The following is a 24053-nucleotide window of genomic DNA, read 5'->3' as shown; positions in this document are numbered from 1 at the left end:
CTGCGGTGTCAGTGGGGTGGCAAGCACGGGGCTTCACCCTTCTTCCCCCTCCCAGTGCCAGCGGGGAGATGCTTGGGGGTGTGGGGCTGGGGGACGTCCCCACAAGGGGGGACCCTCGCTGCCGGGGGGGGGTGGGGGGGTTTGGTGTCGCCGCAGGGATGCGGTGCCAGCTGGCGGTGTTCACCGGGACCGAGTCACCTCCGAAGGCGCTGCCGTGCTCAGGCAGTGGTCGGGGAGCTGCAGGCAGCGCGTGCCTGGCTCTGCTGTGGCTCCTCTGATGGGCGAGGGATGTCCCGTGGGCTCCGTCCTGGTGGTGCTGGTGGCAGGAGGACAGCGCTGGGACACGGGGGTCTTGACCCGTCTGCAGTTTGGGGGGGGGCGCAGCCAGAGGTGCCCCCGGTCACCGTGATTTCAGGGGGTGTTCGTCTGCTCTCTGCTTACGTTGATTTGTGTGCGGGGAGTCCGATCCCCCCGGCTGGGCGGGCTGGGGGTGTCCCTGCGCCTCGCTGCACCCCAGACACCGGGGACCCCAGGGACCCACCTCGGGACCCTTTGTGCCAGGCTGCCCGGAGCTGTTACGGGAGCAGAGGGCACCAGGGATGGGTGATTTATGGCAGTGTAGGATTTCGGGATCCCTCCCTGCCCCGTGGATGTCTCTGCCAATCCCCCAAAGCAGGCAGGACCTGGAAAACCTCCCCGGGCACCGCAGGGGGGTCTGCGGGGAGCGGGGCTGGCCGGTGCCGGGCTCCGGTGGCTCTCGGCTCCTCTCCGTGGGCAGGGAGGTCCCCAAAAGAGGAGCAACGCCGTGCACGGTGTACGTCTGTGCCTCCAGGCAAAGAAAGTCACGCTCAGTGAATTTGGAGGGCTGCTCGTGCTGTCGCAGCGTGCCGCGGGTGGCTCCTGCGATCCCGGGGTGGTTTAGGGCAGATGATAGGAGGTGATGAATGTCCCGTTCTCAGTGCTTTGAACAGGTGGGACTGCTTCAGAAAGAGCTATAAAACCCCATAGCAGAAGGTGAAATCCTGCAGGGGGGTGGCCAGGATGTGACCCATCGCCTGGAGCCCTTTGCAACACTGCGGCACCGCCTCTGTGCTGCTGGGTGCAGGAGGTGCTGGGCTCTGCCCCTACAGGGCTGGGGGGCTCTGGGGTGGCGAGGTGGGACGCCAGGGGGGTGTCCCCGGTGATGCTGAGCTATGGGGTCTGCTGCTACGCCCTGCTGTGGGATGCCTGCCCTGCTCCTGCCCCATAGCATCTCTGCCCGGTCCCATAGCATCGCTCTGCCCGCCCCATGGCTGCCCCAGCTGCGTCCGTGGCCACCGGGGTCTCCCTCTGGTCCGTGGTGCCCCGGTGGGTCCTGAGCCTGCCGCCGGGGAGCAGCAGGTCCCTGCTGGCTGGAGTTGCTGAGCGCTGCCCCTCACTTACTGATCACACCTCGTTCCCTGGCTCTGGGAGGGGTCTTTGCATCGCAGGGTACAAGGCCCACGAGCTCCCCATCCGAAAACGCACGTGGCCGTGTGCTTAGCCAGAAACCCGTGCCGCTGGAGAATGGGGTCAGCGGGACGAAAAGTGCTCCTGGGCTTTGCGCAGGGAACAGGGGAGTGGTGCTGCACCCCAGCCCTCCTCCTCCTTCCCCTCCTCCTCCCCTACGGGGTGCACGAAGCCTCCGGAGGCTCTCGTGGGCTCGCACATTGCTGGAGGGCGGCTTTGACCCCTCTTGGCGACGCAGGGGGCACCTCAGATCCAGGCACCACCCCCCCCCACCCCGGGCTCGGTCTGCAGGCAGGCCCGCATGGTGTGAGGGCTCCGACCTCCTGCGGCACACCGCGAGCGTCACGCTTGAAGGGGGAAAAAAAAAAAATGCTCTAAAAATACCTCGGGGCTTCCCGCCCAGCTGGGGCAGGTTCGGAAGCGCCGCCGTGCCACCCCGCAGTGCCCGCGCCCCGCGTCCCCTCCCTGCGAGCGCAGCGCTGGGGGCTGGCGATGCCGCCCCCCCTGGGGGTGCTCGGGGGGCGGCCCTCGGACACCCCAAAGCTGCAGGTGAGGCGGCGCCGCACACAGAGGGTTTTGCAAAGCTGGTGTGTGTGGTTGTGGGGTGGAAAGGGGGCGTCCTCGGTGCCAGTCGGCACGCCGGGGCTCGGTGCCTGTCTCTGCTGACGGGCTGCACGGGGGTGGCAAGGGGCAGGGGGTGGTTTGGGGTAGGGGTGTCTCGGGGACAGGGGTAGCTTGGGGATAGAGGTGGCTCGGGGACAGGGCTGCCTTGGGGACAGGGTTTTCTGGCACAGGGGTGTGGTGCTGCTGCACCCCACGGAGCTGGCCATTTAGAGGCACACTGTTTGGGACGGGGGCCCTGGACTGCATGGAGGAGGAGGAGGAGGAGGAGGAGGAGGAGGAGGAGGAGGAGGAGGAGGAGGAAGAGGAGGAGGGGGAGGAGGGCAGCCAGGGGTCCCGGTGCAGCTGCCTGGGGCCGCTCACCGACAGCTTTCACTTCCCGCTCGCGGGGAGGCGAAGCCGGGTCCCAGCGGGTTTCGTGCAGCAGCGGCGGTGCTGTGTGCGTGGGGTGGATGAGGCCTGCAGGGGAGGAGGTGCTGGGTCCCCCCCCGAAGGCAGGAGCACCCTGCGGGGCCGCCACGGGCAGGTCGCTGCCCCCTGGGAGCAGCAGGACGGGAGCGCAGCGGGCAGCGGGGCATCCCGAGGGATGCATCCCATGCCCCAAACCCGGCCCCATCTGCAGGGTCCTGGTGGCAGGGGCTTGTCCTGGCGGGGACAAGCATCCTCCGGTGCCGTGGATGCAGGTGGCGCCCAGTGCCGTGCCGTGTCCCCTGCCCCAGGCAGCGATTTGGGGTGCAGCCCCCTCGTGGCATCGCCGCCCCGCGCTGGGACCCGGCGGGACGGGGCCTGGTTTCCTGACCTATTTTTGCAGGAGGCAGAAAGTGTGTCAGGCACTTGTGGGGGAAGGTGTCTGCCCACAAGGTAACGGGGCTGGAGGGGGGCCCTGGGAGCCAGCTGGGACCGCGCTGTCCCCTGTCCCCTGGTGTGTGCAGCCCCCCGAGGGTCCCCGCAGCGAGCCGCGCTCCCTGCCCTCTCCGGGCCCAGCTCGGTCATCCAGTATTTAAGCTCGCTCGAAGCCTCGTGCTGCTTGCCCTGTGCTTCCAGGGTGCTTCATTCCCCCCGTGAGGGGGGGTCTGTGAGCGCTGACCGGGGAGGGGAGGCCGGTGGCTGGAGGTGAGCCTCGTCTTCTGCCTTGCAGCGAGGTCCTGGGAGGGGGGCGTCAGCAGCAGCCCCTGCAAAGAGCACGCTGCCCCGCCTTTGGCACGTGAAAAACGAAGCAGCGGTGATTTTCTGCCCTCATTTCAGTCCCCGAGCCCCTGGGAAGGGCTGGGAGAGGGGCAGGGAGCGGGGTGCCCCGTGGGGCGTCCGTGTGCTGCTGTGGTGCAAGCCCTGCACGAGACAGGCCCTGAGCAGAGCTGGGGGCTGCTCAGAGCCGTAGTGAGGTGGGGGGAATTAACCCCAAGACACAGCAGCAGTGCTTAGACCTGGTGCCTCAGCCTCGAGGCCAGGAAGGGACCAGGGCAGAGGAAAAAGGCCGGGAAATTTCCCCCAGGGACTGCTTTGATGGCGAATACAAGGGGGGGACCCCAAATGGTGCCCCACCTGCCTTACCCACCCGCTCCCCGCCACATCTCCTGCGGGGTAAATACCTCCTGGGGCCGAGGGCCACGTCCGTGGGGAAGGATGCCTGGACACGGCTGGCTCCGGATCCGGCCCGTTGGTGCAAGGCAGGAGGAAGGAGTGCTTTGGGGCCGCGGGGGAGGCAGGGGCCGCGCGTTTCCCCGTTCGTGCTGCAGCCTAGGGCACGCTTCACCTTCCCAGGTTTTACTTCCAGCTGTGGGATGAAGGCCCCATGGCACCGTCACTGCGAGGGGGAACTCAGCAGGGAGCCTCTCAGGGTGCCCCGTGCCCTCCTTGTCACGTTCCTCCCGCTTCGTGGGTGCTGCTGATGGGGCCTGGGGCCCCCCGAGCTGCCCGTGCCGTGGGACAGGGAGCGGGGTGCACCGCAGCAGGACCACGGCTCGGCTCCCCTGCCGAGCTGCCACCCTGGTTGTCTGTGCACACCCCTGGTTGTCTGTGCACACCCGCAGTGCCGTGCACACCCTGGTTGTCTGTGCACACCCCTGATTGTCCACACACACCCGCAGTGCCATGCACACACTGATTATCCAGGCACACCCGCAGTGCCCTGCGCACCCACACCGCTGTGAGCTCCCCGATCCTCCATGCGCACCCCAATTGTCCTTGCACACCCTCACCACTGGGCACACCCTGATTGTCTGTGCACACCCGCCCTGCCATGCACACCCCGATTGTTTGTGCACAGCCCTGGTTGTCTGTGCACACCTGCAGTGCCACGCACGCCCTGATTATCCGGGCACACCCACAGTGCCATGTGCACCCCGATCCTCCATGCGCACCCCAATTGTGCACCCAATTGAGGGTGTCCCAGTTGAGGGTGTCCGTGCACACCCGCCCTGCTGTGCACACCCTGATTGTCCGTGCACACCCTCACCACCATGCACACCCTGATTGTCCATGCACACCCATGGTGTGTGCACACCCGCCCTGCCATGCACACCCCGATTGTCCGTGCACACCCCTGGTTGTCTGTGCACACCTGCAGTGCTATGCACACCCCCACCATCCATGCACACCCCGATTGCGCACCCAATTGAGGGTGTCCCGGTTGAGGGGGTCCTTGCACACCTTCAGCACCGTGCGCGCCCTGATTGTGCACACCCTCACCACCATGCACACCCTGATTGTCCATGCACACCCGCCCTGCCGTGCACACCTATGGTGCGTGCACACCCGCCGTGCCGTGCCCAGCCACCTCCAGGCGGTTCCCACCACGCAGGGTTTGGCAGCCCGGTGACACCCCCGGAGGGAGGAGAGGTGCGGAGGAGCTGAAAGGCAGCACCAAAAGCCTGCCGCGAGGCTCTGGCACCGCGCGGGCTGCTTCAGCGAGGAGCACTTTGAGATTGCGATCGCTGGCAGCAGAAGGGGCTCTGAGGAACCTTTTCCACCCCCGGGTTTTGCTGACTTTGCAAGACACAACTTGATATCAGAATGCTGCCTAGGGCCTGGAGTGTTTGAATATTATTTGCATGCTGTGTTTACTGGCTTGCCCTCCGCCGTGAAATCTTGAAAATGAAACAGATTCACCTTCTCAAAGTGAAACCCTTGCTGCCGCCGAACTAATTTGACTCGGCAGCAGTGAAACGCTGGAGTCGTTCCCATGGGAGATTTTGGGGCTGCGGTGCATCTGGGAGCCAGGGCTGTCTGCGATCCCAGGCCCCTGCTTCTGCTTTTTTGGATGTTTTCTGCTCGCCAGGGATTTGTGGGGGCAGGTTTCGGTGTGAGGATGCAGGAGCTTCCCACTCCCGGCTGGGAGCGGCTCGGTCGTGCCGCCTGAAGCCTCGCTCCCAGCCGCCCGCCTGGGTTCTGCGGGGACTTCGGGGACCTCAGCCTGGGCACAGCCCAGGTCCTGCTGAGGATTCTTTATCTGTTTAGGCAGGAAGAGGTAAAAATGACCTTGGTGCGGTGGCTTGGTTGCCCAATGTGGCATGGGCAAAGGCGCGGGGCACCCTGCGGCACCCAGTTCCCACCGGTCCTTCCCCGCCACCCGGCCGTGTGTCCCCGGTGCCCGCTGGGACCCCCCGTGGCGTGCAGGGTGGGAGCTTGCTGCACACTGGGTGCGAGCCTCGGGCTGGCCAGGCCCCCCCCGGGCTGCTCCTCCTGGTGAGAGGCTGAAATCCCCTTGCGTTGGCCGCCTGCTTCCGTGGGGCTTCGCGCCTCCGCCCTTGCCGCCACCGGAGTGGGGTCCTGGTGGAGGGGACGTGGCAGCCCTGCCCTGGCCGGGCTCTGCTTGGCCCATCCGTCCCCGAACCATCCCCTCCCTGGTGCCCGGGTCCCTGCTGCGAGCCCTGGGCTCACCGGGTGCCGCCGGTGCCCCCGGCCCCCTGGCCTGATTTCCTCCGCGCGGGTCCTGCGGCGGCTGCGGTCGGAGGCGCTTCGCTGTCCTGCTGAGATAGCAGGGGCCGCGCTCACCCCGCGGCCTCTTGCAGCCGCTCTAGCAGCGGTTATTGCAACACGTTCCCATGCATGCGGGGCTTTTAACGGGCGCCTTGCTCTTTCTGCAAGTTCCTGATCTCCGAGGAGGCATTTGAGGAAGTCCTCGGCAAGGCAGAAAGCCCTGCGCAGAGCCTGGAGCGCGGCGCGGAGCCGGGCATGGGCTGCGGGCTGGCAGCGCTCTCCCCACCCACGTCCCAAAGCTGAGCCCAGGTACCGCGCTTCGCCCGCTTTCCTCCCACCTACAGAGCCCGGGGGCATGGGAACGGGAAACTGGGTGTGCCGGCGGGGTCTGTCCGTCTGTCTGTCTGTCTGTCTGTCTGTCTGCCCTGCCTGTCAGACTGCAGATGCTGAAAGAGGAATCGGGACCTGAATCAGACCGGTCCGCCGAGCGCTTCACGCCCAAGGGCTCTCGGTCCTGCTCCCATGGTGCTGGCCCGGGGGTGGCAGCCAGCAGCAGCGCTGCCACCAGCCCTGACCAAGCCTCTGTCCCCCCCCGGGTGACCCCAGCACCGGCAGCACGGCACAGGGGGGGCCGGGGGGGCTGCAGTCGGGGTGCTGGGTTTCTGGCGGTGCGTGCCGGGGTTCCCATGCGGTGCCGTGCCCGACGCAGAGCCCACCGCCACGGTGGGTCCAGGAGGAGCTCTCCCGCTGGGCTGGGGGGCACACAGCGGGGAGGGCACCTCGGTTCTCCTGCTTCACTCCATCTGCCCTGGAAATGGAGCTACTTTTGGGGTAATCGGGCTGGAGAGGGAACAGCGGGTGAGCCGGCCCTGCCAACCCGCCGCCGGCTGGGGCTGGGGGCGCGGGGGGCGTTCGCATGCTGAACGAGTCCTCCTGGATCATGTGGAGGTGATGGCGATCGCTCACGTGGCGGTGCTGGCAGCTCCCCTGGCCACAGCTTCCCAGGCTGTTGGGGCCGTTGTGGGGTACGGGGACCCCCATCTGGCACCATGTCCCCCCCCGCTGTGGCACGGTGCAGGGTGGTGAAATATCGGGCGGCAGTTTGGAGCAGGCAGCACCCCCCCGAGGGGACAGCAGGCACAAGCTGCCTCTGTGGGGGTCTTCTGGGGGCTCTCCCAAGGACCCTGGGAGCAGGGTGACCCCCCCCCAGGGGCTGGGACAGGGGGTGCTGGCGCACGGGTCGGGGTGGATGGGGTCCCTGGTGGGAGCCCTGCCTGGGAGCTGCATGCAGGTGGCTGGGGGTAAAATAGCATCCAAATATCTCCGTTAATTTGGGTGCAAGCAGGCCAGGTCCGTGAGGATGGGGTGGGTGGGGAGCACACAGAGAAGCAGCCAGCACCCCTGCTTCAGAGCACAGGGATTGCTGAGCCCCTTGGTCTGGACGAAGCAGCTACGGGGACCGTGCTGTGTCCCCTGCAGCGAGTTCTGCGTCCCCAGCATGGGGAAACTGAGGCACAGCAGGGGGATGAAGCCGGTGCTGGGGCTGGTGGGGTCTGTTCCCAGCTGTTCTGGGGTCCAGGCTCCATCCTCCTGGCTCAGAGGCCGTGCCTGCAGCCCCAGGCACGAGGCTCCCCCAGCCGCTAAGTCCCTTACAAAACCCGAGAGGCGCTGCCTAATCGCGGGAGGAATGCGGCCGGGAAGCACAGGGGGGATTTGGATTTGGGTGCTGGGAGCGGGGGGCTCCCTCCTCGCCCAGCCCTGGAGGTCGGAGCTGCTCCGTGCATCTTCTGGGGCCGTGCCACCAGAAACCGTGTCCCCAAAAAGGGGACGGGGGGGTGCGGGGAGCGAGCTGGGAGCTGGGCGCCGCTCCTCAGGTTGCAGCAGCCTGTGTTGTTTCCAGCGGCTCTCCTCTTTCTGGAATTTCCTCGTCTCCTTTCGGGTGGAGGTTAAATGATTAATGGCCCAAGGAGGAGAGCCGGCAAGGGGCTGATGAATGATTTACGCGGCTGACACGTGCCGGGGCGAAGTGCTAAAGAGCGAAGGCGACTCCAGCCCAAGGGGCAGGGCCCGCAGGTCCCTCGGGGAGCTGATGGGGTGGTGCCGTGGTGCCACCTCGGTGTGATGGCCCCGCTGCAATGCCCTCCGTCCTGCAGGGCTGCCCCCAGCACCGCCTCGCCCCCCAGCTCCAGGTGCTCCCAGCCCTGTGCCCGTCGCTCCTGGCGGCTCCTTCTCGTCCCTGTGTGGGGTGACATTATCCCTTTTGGGATTGCGCACTGCAAAACGCACCAGGGGAGCTTCTCCAAACCCCTTGTGCTCCCCCGAGGCAGCAAGCTGCATGGCATCGCTGCGCTGGGCAGGCTCAGAGCGGTGTGGCACGGCCCTGCAGCCCTGCTGGAGCCAGGATCCGTCCCTGCACCACCCCGGGCATTGCTGGGGACAGGGCTCGGGACGGTGAGGGGGGTGTGCGGGGTCCAGACGTGTCCCAGCCCTGGGCCAGCAGCAAACCGAACGGCAAGGGAGGGGATGTCCTGAGCGGGTCTGCCCCCAAGGCTGCTCCGTGCCAGGAGAGCTGCTTGTAAATATCAAACCGTGGCCCTGACGGTGCTCTGCCCATGTGTGCGCTCCCCAGATCCCCCCTTTTCGCGGTATTACACCCCCCCCAGGTGCTCTAGCAGGGCGCTGCAGATGGGCTGGGTCAGGGGTCTCATCCTGAGCCAGGGGAGCCACCAGGGCTTTGCTTTTCTCTCCAAATGCTCCTGGAATCCAGGGTCCTCCCCGTGCCCCCCCGCTGTGCCGCGGGGCTCAGAGCTTTGTGCTTGGGGCTGCGCTTTCGTGGCCCCAAGGAGCCCGGCGAGGACCAGAAAATGGATTTTCAGGGCTTTTTTTTTTTTTTTTTTTTGCTGCGAAAGGTGGCAGAGAGGGGACGGGACGGCGGCAGCGCTGCGTTTCCTTCTGCTTTTCCTCTGCAGGGCCCGGACTGGGGCAGGGAGCAGCCGGGGGACGAGCCCGCGTGCGCAGAGGCAGTGCCGGATGTCCTGTGACAGCAGTGTCACCGCGCGGCGTCACTCGCCTATTTTTAAAGCCAGGTGGCTTTTTTTTTTTTAGTGCCGGGGGCGTGAGAGGGAAAGTGCCCGGCTGTGTGCGCATCCCTGAGCAGCTCCCCGCGGGGCTGACGGGGTTTGTGCTTCTGGGGGGTTTATTGCCGGTTGTGCACCCCAAAAATATCTGGGGGGTTGTGGGGGTCTGGCCCGGGCCCACTGCTCGCTCCGCACCCCATAAATGTGCCTCTTTATGCACATTGTGCACAGCACCACGTCGGGGAGGAGCAGCAGCAGCTGAGCTGCCGGAACCACGGGGGTCGGAGGAGCATGAGTCAGAAAAAATGTGACTCCGAGGGCCAGATTTCGCGATCAGCGTATTTATAGCAGCAGGAAATCCTCTGGCTCTTGTTGAGCAGGGCAGAAGGAGCTCCTAGCGAGCCCGAAATAAAACGTGTGCCGGGGTCAGGGCGGCGGGGGAATCGGGGACGCCGGCGCTGCTCCGCTGGTGGCGCCTGGGGACGTGTGGCCCCGTGCCTGACGTGCTGTGGCCGCGTCTGGTGTGCCGATGGGGGGTGGCAGGGGCAGGATTTCCCGTCACCGCTGCTCCTGCAGATAAGGGGGCTCTGCACGGCGGGGCTCAGCACTCCGCTTTGCTCTCCTCCTCGGGAAGGAGCCGCCGGCGCCTGCTCTGAAAGGTGCTGTGGGTGCTGCTGGTGGGGTGCCAGGGGGCTGCGGGCGCGGGGTGCAGGATGGTGCTGGGGGTCCCAGCCCCGGTGCTGCTGCAGGAGGCTGAACAGGGGCAGCGGCAGCTTCCCGGCAGCCCCAGGCCCCGCAGCTCCCGTCGGAGGTGTTTGAGCTGCACAAACCCCTCGGCCAGGGGCATCCCCTCGCCTGCCCGGCCCCCATCATCCTGCGGTGCTGCAGGCTGAGCACCACGTCCCGCTGCCCCGCACTCTTTGGGTCTCCTCGGTGGCAGCGGGGCGAGCTCACCGCGCATTCCCCCGGCACAGCCGCGCGTCCCGGGCTTGCAGATCCGGGTCACCCAGGAAAAGAGGAGCTCTCGCTTCGCTGGCACGCAGCCGGGGCCGGCCCGGAGCGCCGAGCTGTGTGCCGAGCGGCACGGCCGCGGGGCCATCACGCTGCTCGCCCGCTGCCTCCCAGCCCGCTGCGTGGCCGGGATCAGAGTTCATGGGTGCGGGAGCTCAGCCTCCCGCCCGGGGCCACCAGGAACTGGGGTGCTGAGGCTGAGGGTGAGCCCTGCTTCTCCTCCCCGCCCGTGTCCTGGGTGCTGCGCAGTGCTGCAGGGTGCTCAGCTTCCCCATGAGCTGCGGGGAAGAGGCTGGGGCACGGGGAGGTGGCGGTGACCCCGAGCACCGCCCTGTGTGCTTGGTGACATCCAGCACTGCTGGCTTCTTCGCCGCTGGGGACAGCTTCAGGCTCTGCAGGTGGGAGAGGGGCCGAGGGCTGGAGCGGGGCAGGAGAAGGACTTGGGACTGCAGTGCCGGGGGGGCTGAGTCCCTGAGGAACCGTCGGCTGGCCCGGGCATGGGGGCAAGCTCGTGTCAGGTCCTGGGCACAGGCCACGGCCCTGCTCCGTGCAGCTGGGTGGCTGGAGAGGCTCAGCCCGGCAGCCTGCAGCGCCCCCGGCATGGGGAGGCACAGGGGTGGCATGGGGATGGCACGGGATGGCATGCGGAGGGCACAGGGGTGGCACAGGGCAGCAGGGAGGTGACATGGGGGTGACACGGGGCTGGCCCCCTGCCGCCACCCAGTGCTGCGAGCAGCCAGGCAGGGAGCTGAGTGCTTGCAGTCAGAAGCCGGGAGCTGGCCCCGCTCCTAAAACCACGAGCTCGCTCCCCACACCGGCAGATTTACAACCCGCAGCCAAGCACACGAGCCTCTGGGCTGTGAGATAAAACGCCGGGGGCTCTGCGGGCACAGTGACAAGCTGGGGACAGCCACGGCCACCAGCGCCCTGCCAGGGCAGCGGGGACCTCGGCTCCTCTCGGCACCACGTTTCCATGGAAAGGTTTTGCCCAATGTTTCTGGAGGAGATGCGACCCCCCTGGTCCCATCCGTCTGCCCGCGTCCCCCTGTCCTGGCTTGTGCACCGGCTGGGTCTGTGCCAGGGGCCGTGGCCACACCATCGTCCAGCATTTTGGGGCTCCTCAGCGGGCTGCCTGCCCGCCTTGCAGCGGCTCAGGAGCTATTTATACATCACCCCCGCACCCTATCGATTAGCCCATCCCTGGCTGGGTGTCCTCTGTCCTGCGGCAGGGACGCAGAGGAGCAAGAGGATGGCAAGAGCAGGCGGGGAGGGGGCAGCCAGCAGCTCCCCCAGCCAGAGCCTGCAGTGTCCCCCCGGCCATGCCACCCTTGGCACTGTCACCACCGTGTCCGGATGGCTTCTGCAGGCTCCTTCTGCTGGGACCCAGCCATGAGGACCCCATGGGCAGCGTGGTTCCAGCACCGGGCCGTGCCACCAGCCTGGTCCCAGCACCCCTAGCACCCGCTGCCGCGCCGTGCCCAGCTCTCCGCGGTGAGCCCCCGTGGTGACTCTAATTAGAGCCCCCGGGGGTGGCTCTAATTAGCGCTGGGGCACCTACATTTAGGTGCCTGGGCTGGCACCGTGCCACTCCCAGCTCACCCGCAGCCCCATTTGGTCACCCAATTGGTGGGGACGAGGGCGGTGCTGGAGGGGCGAGGGGACCCCCCCCCCCCCCAAAACTCAGGCTGCTCGACGCGGGGAACCTGCGCTCACCCCGTCTCTTTCCTCCCCCAGGTCCCGACGCCGTGCTGAGCCCCGCCGGGCGGAGGAGATGCGCTGAGCGCCGCGGGCCCCCCGCCATGGAGGAGGAGGGGGGGTGGCTCCCGGTGGCCGCCTGGCTGGCGGCCCTGCACCTGGAGCAGTACGCCGACGCCTTCGAGCGCAGCGAGCTGCGCACCGTCTGGGACTGCCGGGCGCTGACGGACGAGGGGCTGACCCGCCTCGGCGTGCTGCTGCCCGGCCACCGCAAGCGCATCCTGCTGGGCGTCCAAAAAGCCTTCGCCGAGGCCGCCCTGCCCGAGCCCCCCCCCGAGGAAACCGGTGCCCATGAAGCGCCACATCTTCCGCCAGGGTGCTGGCACCGCCGCGCCGACGGAGCCCCCACGGTCCCCGCCGCTGCTGGAGCCCGAGGGGGCTGCGAGCGTCGCCCTGCTGCCGCCCCCCATCCCGCCCAGGGTGGGCTGCCGGCCCCCCGTTAAGTTCTCCCCGGCTGCCAGCGGCCCCGAGCCGCCCCCTCCCTGCAGCCCGGCCCCGGAGCTGCCCCCTCTGCCAGCCCCCAAAGCCGAGAGCCGGGCGAGACCCCCGCTGCCGCCTCTGCCGGCCAAGCGTCACCAGGTGGAATGCAAAAGCCAGTCCCTCAAGGCCCCCCCGGCGCCCAGCCGCCCGCCCGCGCTGCCCCCCAGGGCCGGGTCCCAGCACGAGGCCAGCAGGTACGGGGCTGGGAGCGGGGAGCGGCGGGTGTCAGGGGGAGGCTGGGCCTGGGGTGCCCTGAGCTGTGGGGTCTCCATGAGGGGAGGGTCCATCGCATCCCCTTGGGGGGCCCCCTACACCCCCGTATCCCCCTGGAGGTCCCATAACTCCAGTACGTCCCCCTGGGGGTCCCAATAGCCCCAGCACACCCCCCTGGGGGTCCCCATGCCCCCAGCACGACCCTCTGGGGGTCCTCCCACCTTCACCCCCGGGGGTCCCACAACTCCAGTACATCCCCCTGGGGGTCCCCATACCCCCAGCACAACCCCTTGGGGGTCCCTACACCCCCACATCCCCCTGGGGGTCCCACAATTCCAGTATGTCCCCCTGGGGGTCCCCATACCCCCAGCACACCCCCCTGGGGGTCCTACACCCCAGCACAACCCTCTGGGGTTCCCTCCATCCTCAGCCCCCCTGGGGGGTCCCACAACTCCAGTACTTCCCCATCGGAGTCCTCATTCCCCCAGCACACCCCCCCCGGGGGTCCCACAATTCCAGTATGTCCCCCTGGGGATCCCCATACCCCCAGCACACACTCCTGGGGCTCCCTAAACCCTGCATCCCCCTGGGGGTCCCACAATTCCCATACTTCCCTATGGGGGTCCCCATTCCCCCAGCACACCCCCTTGGGGGTCCCTACACCCCCGCATCCCCCTGGAGGTCTCACAACTCCAGTATGTCCCCCTGGGGGGTCCCTATACCCCCAGCACAACCCTCTGGGGGTCCCACAAATTCCATACTTTCCCCTGGGGGTCCCCACACCCCCAGCACACCTCCTTGGGGGTCCCTACACCCCCTGCATCCCCCTGGGCATCCCACAACTCCCGTACATCCCCTTGGGATCCCCATACCTGCCGCACACCCCCTTGGGGGTCCCCTACACCCCCACATCCCCCTGGGGGTCCCACAATTCCCATACGTCCCCCTGGGGGTCCCCATACCCCCAGCACGCACCCTTGGTGGTCCCTACAACCCAACACCCTTTTGGGGGTCCCACAACTTCAGTACATCCCTCTGGGGGGTCCCCATACCCCCAGCACGCCCCCCCTGGGTTCCTACACCCCCAGCACACCCCCTTGGGGGTCCCTCCACCCTCCCACCCCCCTGGGGTCCCCCCACCCCCATCTTACCCCCCCGGTCTCCCCGCACCCCCGTGGCCGCTCTCGTCCCGGACACTGGTGCCCTCTAGTGTCACTCTGTCCCCACCGGGGGGGGGGGGGGACACCCGCTGGGACACCCCCAGCTCCGTCCCAGTCCCTCGGGGAGTGCGGGGCCAGCGCCGTGTGCCTGGGGGGTGCCGAGGGGGCCAAAACCTCGCCGTGCGCCCCGGGCCCCACGGCTCTCTCGTTGATGCTGGTTTTGGGGCTGAAAGTTGTATTTTGCTGTTTTGTCGTCTTTTTTTTTTGTTGTTGTTGTTGTTTTTTTGGTTTTCTGCCCCGGCAGCCCCTTTGGCTGGGCAGTTTGGGGCCAAAAGTGCCCCGTCTGGGATTTTCCTGTTCCCCCAGCACATGCAGGCGGGCGGCGGGGACGTGGTGCTGAGCACGGGGTGGCGCGGGGGCACCCTGGGCACCCCGCCACTGCTGTCACCCCATCCCCTCGGCCACCTTGTCCTGGGCGTGCGTTTGCTCTCCCCCAGCTCTCGGGGTGCGGGAGGACCTCCCCCCCGCCCCCCCCCCCAGCACGGACCCCGTGCCCCGGTGCGGGCGCTGAGCGCCGAGGAGCTCATCCTGCCCTGCAGACCGCAGGCAGCTGCCGGCGGCGCAGCCCCCGTCACATGAAAGCGGCTGCGGTGTGGTGACAGCAGCGTGCGCAGCCATCGGGGGGGGCGGGTGTGAGGACGTCCCCCCCACCCTCCAACCCCCCCTCGGTGCCTCTCCCCCCCCCCCAGCACCTCCCCGCTGCCGTCGGGCGCGAGCGAAAGCGGCCCCGGTGCAGCTGCAGAGCTGAGGCTGAGCGGGTTTTGCTGCAGCGGGCTGGAAATGTGTGTGCTGCCCCCCCCCTCCCCCCCCAGGCATGATTTCCTCCCCCCCCGGGCACAGCCAGAGCTTGTGCACCCCAAAATCCTGCAGGGCAGCACGTGGGTACGGGGCTGGGTGCTGAGCACGGCGCTTGCAGGGGGGGTGATGTTGGCCACAGCCAAGATGCTGACCAAGACTGGGGGCTGCCCCGTCCCCCTGCTGTCCCCTGCTGGGGGAGGCCATGTGTGGCCCCCCCCCCAGCAGCCCAATGTGCTCCTGAAGCTGGTGAGCCCCCCCCGGCAGGCAAAGCCCCCCTGGGTGGCCCCATTTCTCCAGCCTCAGGTGACAGCACCCGTCCTGTCCCTGTCCTCAGGAGAGTTGCGTGGGGGGGGGGGGGGGGGGGCTGCAGAAATAATGCCAGGGAGGGGGCTGGGGGGGGTCCCCGCGTGCTCAGAACTGAACCGGGGCTTCCTGTGGTTTTGGCTGTGGAGGTGGCAAGCCTGGGGGGCTACCGTGCCCCCCCCCCTGCACCAGGGTGTCCATGTGGCCGGGATGGGAAGGGCCCCCAGTGGCCCCGGGGGGGTTTAGGGCACAAAGCCAGCAGGATGCCCCGAGGCGTGCGGGTGGGCTGCGATCTGCGGGGTGGGCAGGCACCCGGCCGTGGTGCTTGGGCTCCAGGACACCTCTGGAGCAGGGGCCCTGGCTGTCCCGCGGGTCCTGGAGCTGACCTCAGCTGCCACCACGGCTGGGGACCTTCTCCATCGCTGCACCTCTGAGCGCTGAGAAGGCCCCTGAAAGCCAGCCCCCTGTCCCCACTCCCCATCCCGTGTCCCCATCTCGTGTCCCCATCCCTGTTCCCCCTTCCCCATCCTCTCTCCTTGTGCCATGTCCCCATCCCGTGTCCCCATCCCCACTCCCCATTCCTGTTCCCCATTCCCCATGCCATGTCCCCATCCCCGCTCCCCATCCCTGTACCCTGTTCCCCATCCTCCCTCCCCATCCCGTGTCCCCATCCTATGTCCCCAACCCCACTCCACATCCTTGTTCCCCATTCCCCATTCTCTCTCCCCATCCCATGTCCCTATCCCGTGTCCCCATCCCTGTTCCCTGTTCCCCATCCTCTCTCCCCATCCTCTCTCCCCATCCCGTGTCCCCATCCTGTGTCCCCATCCCATGTCCCCATCCCCACTTCCCAACCCTGTTCCCCGTTCCCCATCCTCTCTCCCCACCCTGTGTCCCCATTACATGTCCCCAACCCCACTCCACATCCTTGTTCCCCATGTCCCCATCCCATGTCCCCATCCCGTGTCCCCATCCTCTCTCCCCATCCCATGTCCCCATCCCATGTCCCCATCCTCTCTCCCCATCCCGTGTCCCCATCCCGTGTCCCCATCCTCTCTCCCCATCCCATGTCCCCATCCCATGTCCCCATCCTCTCTCCCCATCCCGTGTCCCCATCCCGTGTCCCCATCCTCTCTCCCCATCCCATGTCCCCATCCCATGTCCCCATCCTCTCTCCCCATCCCGTGCCCCATCCCGTGTCCCCATCCCATGTCCCTATCCCATGTCCCCATCCCGTGTCCCCATCCTCTCTCCCCATCCCATGTCCCTATTCCATGTCCCCATCCCCATGTCCCCATCCCGTGTCCCCACCCCGCTCCCCATCCCCGCAGCCCCCACAGACTCATTCTCCCCGCCGGGAAGAAGCGAGGCCCGCGGGACTGTGGGTTTGGGGCCGGCCGCGGCCGCCTCGGGTCGCTCAGGAAGTTTTTGTGCGCGGCGAGCGCCGAGCAGGAAGTGCTCGGGGGGGCGGCCGAGCGGGCGCCCAGCTCCGCTCCCCGGCATCGCCTCGCCCCGCCGCGCCGGATTTGGCCCTGTTGGGACCCCCCCCCCCGCCGCCGGCGCAGGTAGGGGCAGTGCCACCGCCGCGCGCGGCGAAGCGCAGCCTTCGTGGCAAGTGTGGCGGAGGGCGGGGGATTTTGCACGGGGAACGAGTTTCCTCTTCTCCAAAAGTGGGAATTTCACCTCCTTTTGCGCCGTTCCTGCGTTTTCCTGAGCCCCCCGGTTCCCCTCCGGCCCTGGGGACTGGGGTGAAGGGGGGCGGGGGAGGGAGGGTGCTGTGCGCCGGGTGCTGCGGTGGCACTGGGGCTCGGGGCTGGCCACGGCACAGTCGTGGCACGGCGCCTTCGTGCACCCCGGCAGGCGGAGAGGAGCCGTTTGCAGGGCAGGACCCCGGTGCCAGGCAGGGGACGCCGTCAAGTCGTGACCCTTTTTGTGCATCGTGACCCTTTTTGTGCGTCACCACTGAGGTGGTCGGAGCCTGGGTGCGTGCTGACACCCCCGGGGCCATGTGGCAGCGTCGCCTCCTGCTTTTTGTTTTGCTTTCCTTGCGTGGACATTTCCTTCCTCTGCGCCCCGGGAGGTGGGGACAAGTCCCCGCGGTGCCACGCTCCCCTCTCCGCCTGTCCCTTCCCCTCCGGGGCCACCCGGGTGGCGCCAGGAGATGCTCAGGTTGCTGGAGGCGCTGGGGAACTCCTCGCTGCAGGGTTTTGGAGGCGTTGGGTGTTGGTGAGGCTCCGAAAGCCTCAGGAGCGAGTCGTGGAAGGGCGTTAAGGGTCACTGCCACGCTGGGGACCCCCGAGCCGTGGGAGCGGGTCCTGCGTGGGGACGGCTGGGCCTGGCCAGGCTCCGACTCACTGGGCCAAGCTGGTGGTGGTGTGTCCTGTGCTGGAGACGATGGGGACAGGGATGGGGACATGGACAGGGACACGTCCTCACCATGGCCTGGAGCCTGAGCGTGCCGGCGGCTCCAGGAAGGGTGGCAGGAGCTGTTTTGTGCCAGCACGGGCATCGGGACGGCTCCTGCCCCGTGCTGTCCCCCAGTCCCCCGGGACACCGACGGCCGTGGGTCACCAGCGCTCTGTGTGCGCTGCTGCCCGTGCAGTGTGCGTGTCTTCACGTGTGTAAATTATCTGTGCAGACTTCACGGCTGCGTGGTTACTGCAGTGACTGCGTGCATAGGGTGTCTGCGCAGGGGGCACGTGGAGTGGGACGTGTCCGTGCTGCTACCTGCTGCTGCAGGGGGTGCACCTTACGTGCTGGTGCCCGATTGCTGCCGTGGATATGCACAGGAGGGCGTCGAGATTTTTCTCACAGGTGCAACCCGGTGCACGGCTCCTGCAGTGGACGTACGCAGCAGGCAGTGGCTGTGGTGGGGCTGGTTCCTACAGCAGAGGTGCGCAGTGAGCTGAGGACAGGGAGGTGCTGGGTTCCTGTGGTGTCCGGGTACCCGGCGGCTGCGACGTGCTGCTGCTGACTGCTGCAGGGAGTGGTGTAACAGCACCGACGCTTGGCTGCTCTGGCAGGTACACGCCTGGCTCCTGGTGGTATGGACACGCTGGTGCCTGCTTCCTACAGAGGACATACGCAGTAGGGCATGGATATGGTGACACTTGGTTCCCGTGGACGATACGCACAGTAGGGCGCGGATGCACAGGTGCTTGGTACCCACAGAGGATGTGCACAGCAGGGTTTGGCCCCCTGCCGGGTGTCGGTGGGTGCCTGCCCACCCCCCGGGTCCATTCAGCACCGGTGAGGCGACGGCAGCGGGGCTGGGGGAGCTGGGGACAGCCCCAGCTGCAGCTCGTGTGGGTTTTGGGCATGGGGACCCCGAGGTGACGGCTGAGCGGGGTGGCTGGGGAGCAGGGTGCCGTGGACCTGGTGCTGGCTGGTGGGGAGCCCCACAGCTCAGACCGTTGGGTCCCGGCCCCTTGTGCCCTTCCCTGCCCCACGGCTGGGGCTCTGCGCTGTGCTGTGTGAGCACAGAGGTCCCAAGGGGTGTGGGGACACTGCCCGGACCCAAAGCAGCGGGGTGATGCTCTTCCACATCGGGGTGCTGCTTGTCCACGTCGGGGCAATGCATGCACTCGGCCGGGTGATGCTTGTCCGTGCTGGGGGGGCTGTTTGCCCACGCCTGGGTGATGCCTCCCCACCTCGGGGTGGGGGTTCCCACCACATCTGGGTGCTGCGTCCAGGCTGCTGCCTCTCGCCATCAGCCAGCGACACCAGCGCACGGGTCCGTCCCCAGCAGCCACGGCTCTGGGAGGGGGCAGCCCCTCCAGAAGGACATGGGGGTGTCCTCAGGATGGGTCTGCGGGGGGGACCTGCTGCCTCCCCAGGCCCCGCCGGGGCCCTCTCTGCTGCGCTGCCCGGCATTTTGGGGGTGCAGCCGCTCGCCCCGGCTCCCCCTCTTCCGGCAGCGCCGCCGTGGTCCCCGGCACTTCCTCCCACAGGGCACGGCCGCTGCGGGGCTGTACCCACACCCTCCCCGACCGACCCCCCACGGAAACAGCCCCGGGAGGGTGGGAGGGAGACGGGGGGGACTTTTTGCAAAAGTCACCGAGGGGCCAGACCTGGGGGGGGGGCTGAGCCTTGGGGTCCTGGCGGGCTCCAGGTCTGCCGAGAGCGAGCGTCGCGCTGCAGTTTCCTCCGTGCTGCTGCTGCCCTCCAGCCAGCTCCGTCCCCCCCCCGCTGTGTCCCCCCTGAGCCCTGCCAGGTCCCCAGGTCACCCCCAGCCCTCCTGGGTGTCACTGTCACCCCCAGACCCGCTGGGTGCCACTGTCACCCCAGCCCTCCTGGGTGCCACCGTCACCCCCGGCACGCCTGCGTCCTGCTGGGGGGGCTCGAGAGGATCGAACAGAGGGGCTGTGCTGGGGGGCACCCATGGGGACGGTCACCTCCTCGTCCTCAGGGGATGGAGGAGGACAGGGAGCGATGGCTGAGGAGGGGGCAGCGCTCTGGGCTGTGCCCCCTGCCTGTGCTGGCACGGGGCGGCACGCACCCTGTGGAGGCGCTGGGGGTCCCGCTCCGCTCCCCGTGCGGGGCCGCAAGAGCTGCTGAAGTTTTCAGGGTTGAGGAGCCCTGGGGTGTTTGCAGCTCTGGTGCTTTTGCAGTTTCGCCTCTCGGTGTTTTGGGGAACTGAAACGTTATCAGTGCCGTGAGGACACTGTGGCTGCCCGCTGCTGGCCTCATCCCGCGAGCCCCAGGGGGCCGGGTGCGCAGGACCGGGTGACAACAGGAACAGCGTCCTCCTGAGCCCTCCTGAGATGTCCCTGGTGAGGAGGCAATGGTTGTCCTTGCCTGTCATGCTGTGAAACAACAGGAAATGGGACAGCCTGGGGACCTCAGGGAGGCTTGGGGACCTTGGGGCAGCTTGGGGACCTTGGGCAGCTTGGGGACCTCAGGGCCATCAGCTCGCTGCTGGCATCGGGGCTCACGACGCAGCCCACGGGGGGCCTGGAGGCCACGCAGGTGGCCCCCTCTTGCTGGGGGCCCTGTGACAAACCCGCTGTCACCTCCCTGCCCCTGGGTCCCTGCACCCCTCGGTGCCAGCCCCTGGCTGGTGGTGCCGGTGGCACTGGGAGCTGCGGGAGGACTGGCCCCCGCTCCCCTAATGTATGGATGGTTGTGGCTGGTTCCCATGGCAATGGCTGCTGAGAAATGAGGTCAGCCTGACCCGCAGCGAGGCAGCCGAGGGAGAAGTTTGCTCTCCGAGGCTCCGGGAAAGCTCCCGAGCACCCTCAGTGGAGGCAGAAGCCAAAGCATCCGCGGGCAGCCTGGGGACCCGGCGTGGCTGTCCCCAGGGCGCACTGGGTGCTGGGAGCAGCCCAGGTGGTGCTGAGCTTTCTCCGTGTAACTGCTGGGATTTGGTGCTCGAGGGGCTGGATCCTGCCCAGATGCCCCAACTCGGGGCTGCAGTGCAGGGGGGGGGGTGCAGGGCTCGTGGATGGGGACGGTGGCCCCAGTGCAGGGCCGGGAACATCTCCAGCGGCACCCACGGCTTGGCAGCACCCACCTTGGGCACCCAGCCGTCTCCAGCACGGGCTGTCAGCTCCCCCCAAAACCTCTTGGGTGAGCAACTTGGAGCAGGGCTGGGAACTAAAACTGCCCAAAAAAAACGCCCCAGGGTCTGCGAGTCCATGGCCGTGGCTATGCCCCGGGGCTACGGAGGGTTGGCATCGCCGCCGCCAGAGCCCGCTGGGTCTGGAGCCGAGTTTTCCACCTCGCTGGCTCCGACGCATGGGGCTTGGGCTGCGATTCGCTGTGGGACAGCAGCCCAACGGGACCCCCTGTTTGGCTGCACGCTGTGTCGGGTGCGTGGCTCTTGCACAGAATCCCATTCCCGGTCCCCCCCGAGCGCACCCCCTGTGCCACCGGCGGAGCTCAGCGCCCCGTGGGGCTGCGGGGCCATGCCGAGCCTCCTCCCCGCTCTGCCCCCTCTGTCACATCGGGGCCGCTCAATCAGGTCCCTCTTATTTTTATACCCAGCGGGAACTTCCTCCGGTTTCCTGCCCCCCAGAAGCACCACGGTGCGGAGGGCTTTATTTATTGCCGCCCGCCTGCAGTAGTTCGGGAGGCAGGAAGCGAGCGGAGAACAGCGGTGACGGGCGAGGGGCGGCCAGAATCGGCTCGGCGGGGGGCTCTGGGGGCTCCAGGCAGAGAGCTGGGTGCTGTGAGCCTGGGACCTGCGTCCCCTGGGTCCCCTGGGACCCAGCCCCCCGCCGGCCCAGGGGACAAAAACACCTGATACGGGACCGGGCTTCAAGGCTGGAGGCGGCCCCTGGTGTCCCTGAGGGCCCGATAAGAAACCTGAGCTGCGAGGGAGGTTTGGGGCTGGGTGCCAGAAAATACTTCCAGGCCAGAAAAGCGCCGCCATAACCCGCGCAGGGTGAGGCCTTTGCCACGGGAGGGTTTGGGGGATCGGGGATGGGGTTGGCGCGTACGACCCGTGCTGTAAAAAAGGGGCTCTGTTCTGGGGCCCCCCCAGGTGAAAGCGGGTGCGGGAGGGTCCGTGGGATGCCCGCGGTGCTGTCCTCCAGCGCCTGCTCCTGTCTCTCCGCAGCGTTCCTGCCAAGGAGGAGATCCCCGTCCCCATCCCCGACAGGGAACCTTGTGTCCCTCCATCCCCACCGGCCCTGCTGCCCCGTGCCAAGCCGCAGCCAGCCCCGCAGCCACAGACGCCCTCCAAGCCCTCCTGTCCCTTCGTGCCCGAGTTCGGTGAGTACGAGCGGGGCCAGTGCTGTCCCTTCCTCGGTCCCAAATCCTCCTCTGGGCCACCTGGCGTGGTGTGGGTCCCTCTGTCCCTCTGTCCCTCTGTCCCTCTGTCCTGCCCAGCCTGCCCAGCCTGCCCAGCTCCCTCCCTGCTCCATCCCCTTCCCAGGCTCTGGGCTGGGGATTTTTGTGGGGTACAACATCTGGGCTGGGGTTTGGATGCGCCCTCTCCCAGGAGGGGAGCAAAAGCTTCGCACGGGCTCAGAAGTCACCTGCATGGTTACATGGAGAAGAGGAAAAGGCAGGCGGGAGCAGGATGCGGCCACCATTTGTGCCCCCAGCAGCTCTCCCCCTGCCCCGCGGTGCCACCCGCTGCAGCCCAGCTCCCATCTCGAGCGGCAGGAGGCGCGGGGGGCCGCACGCTGCTCCCCTTCCTCAACCAGCTGAGCAAAGGAGCAGGGGAACAGAAACGGGCTGCGGGCAGAGCCCTGGGCCCCCCGTGGCAGCTCCCGGCCGGGGCGAAGCCGCCCCCCGAGCGGTGCCGAGGGGTCGCGACGGTGCTGGGAGCTGCCCGCGGCAGGACTTTGCCCTTCCCCGGTGCTACCCAAGCCCTTGATAACGCCACCATTGTCACCCCAGCAGGGAGGTTGTTTGCCAAGGGCAGAGCGCGGGGGAAGCCCACGGTGCTGGTGTGCTGGGGGCACGGCCGGGACACGCTCCTCTCGCTCCCGTGAGACCCAGCAGTGCCCAGCACCTTCTGCTTGCCCTTGCAGATGACTCTGACTACGAGGACTCCGCCTGGGAGGAGGAATTAGCCAGCCCCGCGGGGCAGATGGCCGACAAGGTTGGCGTGGGTGCTGGAAGGGGATGGGGGGGGTGAGCAGGAGAATGCAGGGCCCCCGACGGTGATGCTGGTCCTGGGTTGCTTTGTGGGCACAGCTTGGGGCTGGGGCGGAGGAGCAGGGTGCCCTGCGAGCCCACGGAGCTGCTGCTTCCCTGGCAGCACCAAAGTGCAGCCTCCCCGCAGGCTGGCGTGCACAGAGTGCGTGCTAGTGGACAGCTGCAGCATCACAGCCTACGTTTAGTCCCTGGATTTGGGATTTTTATCCTCTATGCACTCCTTCCTGAGGCCGAACTCGTGCGGCTCTGGGCTGATTTTGCGGGCTGCGGAACCCTGAGCACCTGGAGCCCTCACCCTCCTTTTCCTGGCAATGGGTTGCTTTCAGAGCGATGTGCATTGCCTTCCTCTGGCCCCAGCCCTGCCACCCGCTGCCCCTGGGGCCGGGGGGTTATCCAGAACCGTCCAGAACCGCCACGCCACCTCGCAGACCCGTGGGCACCGCTGGAAGCTGCAGACGTGGGCGATGCAGGCGGTGCCGCTGCATTTTGTGCCCTCTTTCCCTGCCTCTCCCTGGGCATCCCTAACTGGTGGTGGTGCTGCGAGCTGCGTGGGGCCGGGATGCTCAGCACCCTGCTCGGTGCAGGGGGTGGCTGGAGGGGCTCAGCCCCACAGGAGCCCTCCCCAAGCACCCTGGTGCGGAGCAGGGAGGGCGCAGGGCTGCCAATGTCATCCATGCCCATCCCCGCAGGAGGATGCCGAGTCTGTGACAGGTCGGCCGCGGTCCCTGCGCTTCAACAGCCTCTTCAGCGAGGACGAGCTCATCGAGGACTACTACGATGCTCCCCCGGCCAAGTAGGGGCTCCTCCTGCCGCTCCTCGTGTGCGTGTTCACGTGTGCCTGCGTGTGGGTGTGCAAGCATGCACGGGCAGGGCATGTTCGTGGCGATGTGCGGGCAGGAGCATGCGTGTGCGAGCACGTGTGTGAGCAGCTGGGGGATGCATGTGCAGGGCTGTGCGTGCACAGAGGGGCTGTAAACATTCGGGGTGGGGGCACTCGCACGTGAGCGTGCATCTGTGTGCATGTGCTGATGCTGATGCCCGAGATGTGTGCGCGCACAGGCAGGTGCGCACAGGGGTGCGTCTGTGTGCACGCGCCACGCCGGCATCGCTGTGCACCTCGGGGCAGGGCAGGGCGCTGAGCTGTGCAGGGGGGGCCGTGCCCACCCCGTCACCACCTCATAACCCCCCCGCTCGGCTCCCGCTCCCCAGCGCAGGCAGAGGCTGGAGCGACGACGGCCCCAGCCCGCGCCAGCCCCCGGTCGCCCTCTCCGGCGGCAGCCCCGGCACGCTCGGCGACGGCATGGAGCGCTCGGCCGCCGCGCAGCTCTTGCCCACCATCCGAGCGGGGTGGCTGGACAAGAACCCGCCGCAGGGGTGAGTGATGTTGGGGGGGGCACAGTCCCGCTGCCCTCCCCGTGCTGTCGGTGTCACCCTTTTTCCTGCCCCGGAGGTGCTGTGCCTTTTTCCCCTTGTAAATCCTGCTCGCTGGGGGTGTCGTCGCGCTCTGGTGAAAAGGGGTGCCTGCAGCCCCCCTCCTGCCCCCTGGTTTAGGTTAAAGGTA

The 24053-nt window shown here is 67.7% G+C and overlaps 1 protein-coding gene across 1 annotated transcript in view; it reads left to right on the top strand.

Moving 5' to 3' along the window:
* The window catches only part of ARAP1 (ArfGAP with RhoGAP domain, ankyrin repeat and PH domain 1), a 46036-nt gene that overhangs the window by 3154 nt on the left and 18829 nt on the right, over positions 1-24053 (top strand). The window contains 6 exon segments of the mRNA XM_040530473.1: positions 11850-12111; positions 12113-12544; positions 21444-21598; positions 22366-22436; positions 23182-23285; positions 23702-23866. Of these exon segments, the coding sequence (XP_040386407.1) occupies positions 11850-12111; positions 12113-12544; positions 21444-21598; positions 22366-22436; positions 23182-23285; positions 23702-23866 (1189 nt within the window).

The sequence above is a fragment of the Cygnus olor genome, chromosome 1 (genome assembly GCF_009769625.2).
Source record: "Cygnus olor isolate bCygOlo1 chromosome 1, bCygOlo1.pri.v2, whole genome shotgun sequence".
Taxonomy (NCBI): domain Eukaryota; kingdom Metazoa; phylum Chordata; class Aves; order Anseriformes; family Anatidae; genus Cygnus; species Cygnus olor.
This window is presented reverse-complemented; position numbering and strand designations above follow the sequence as displayed.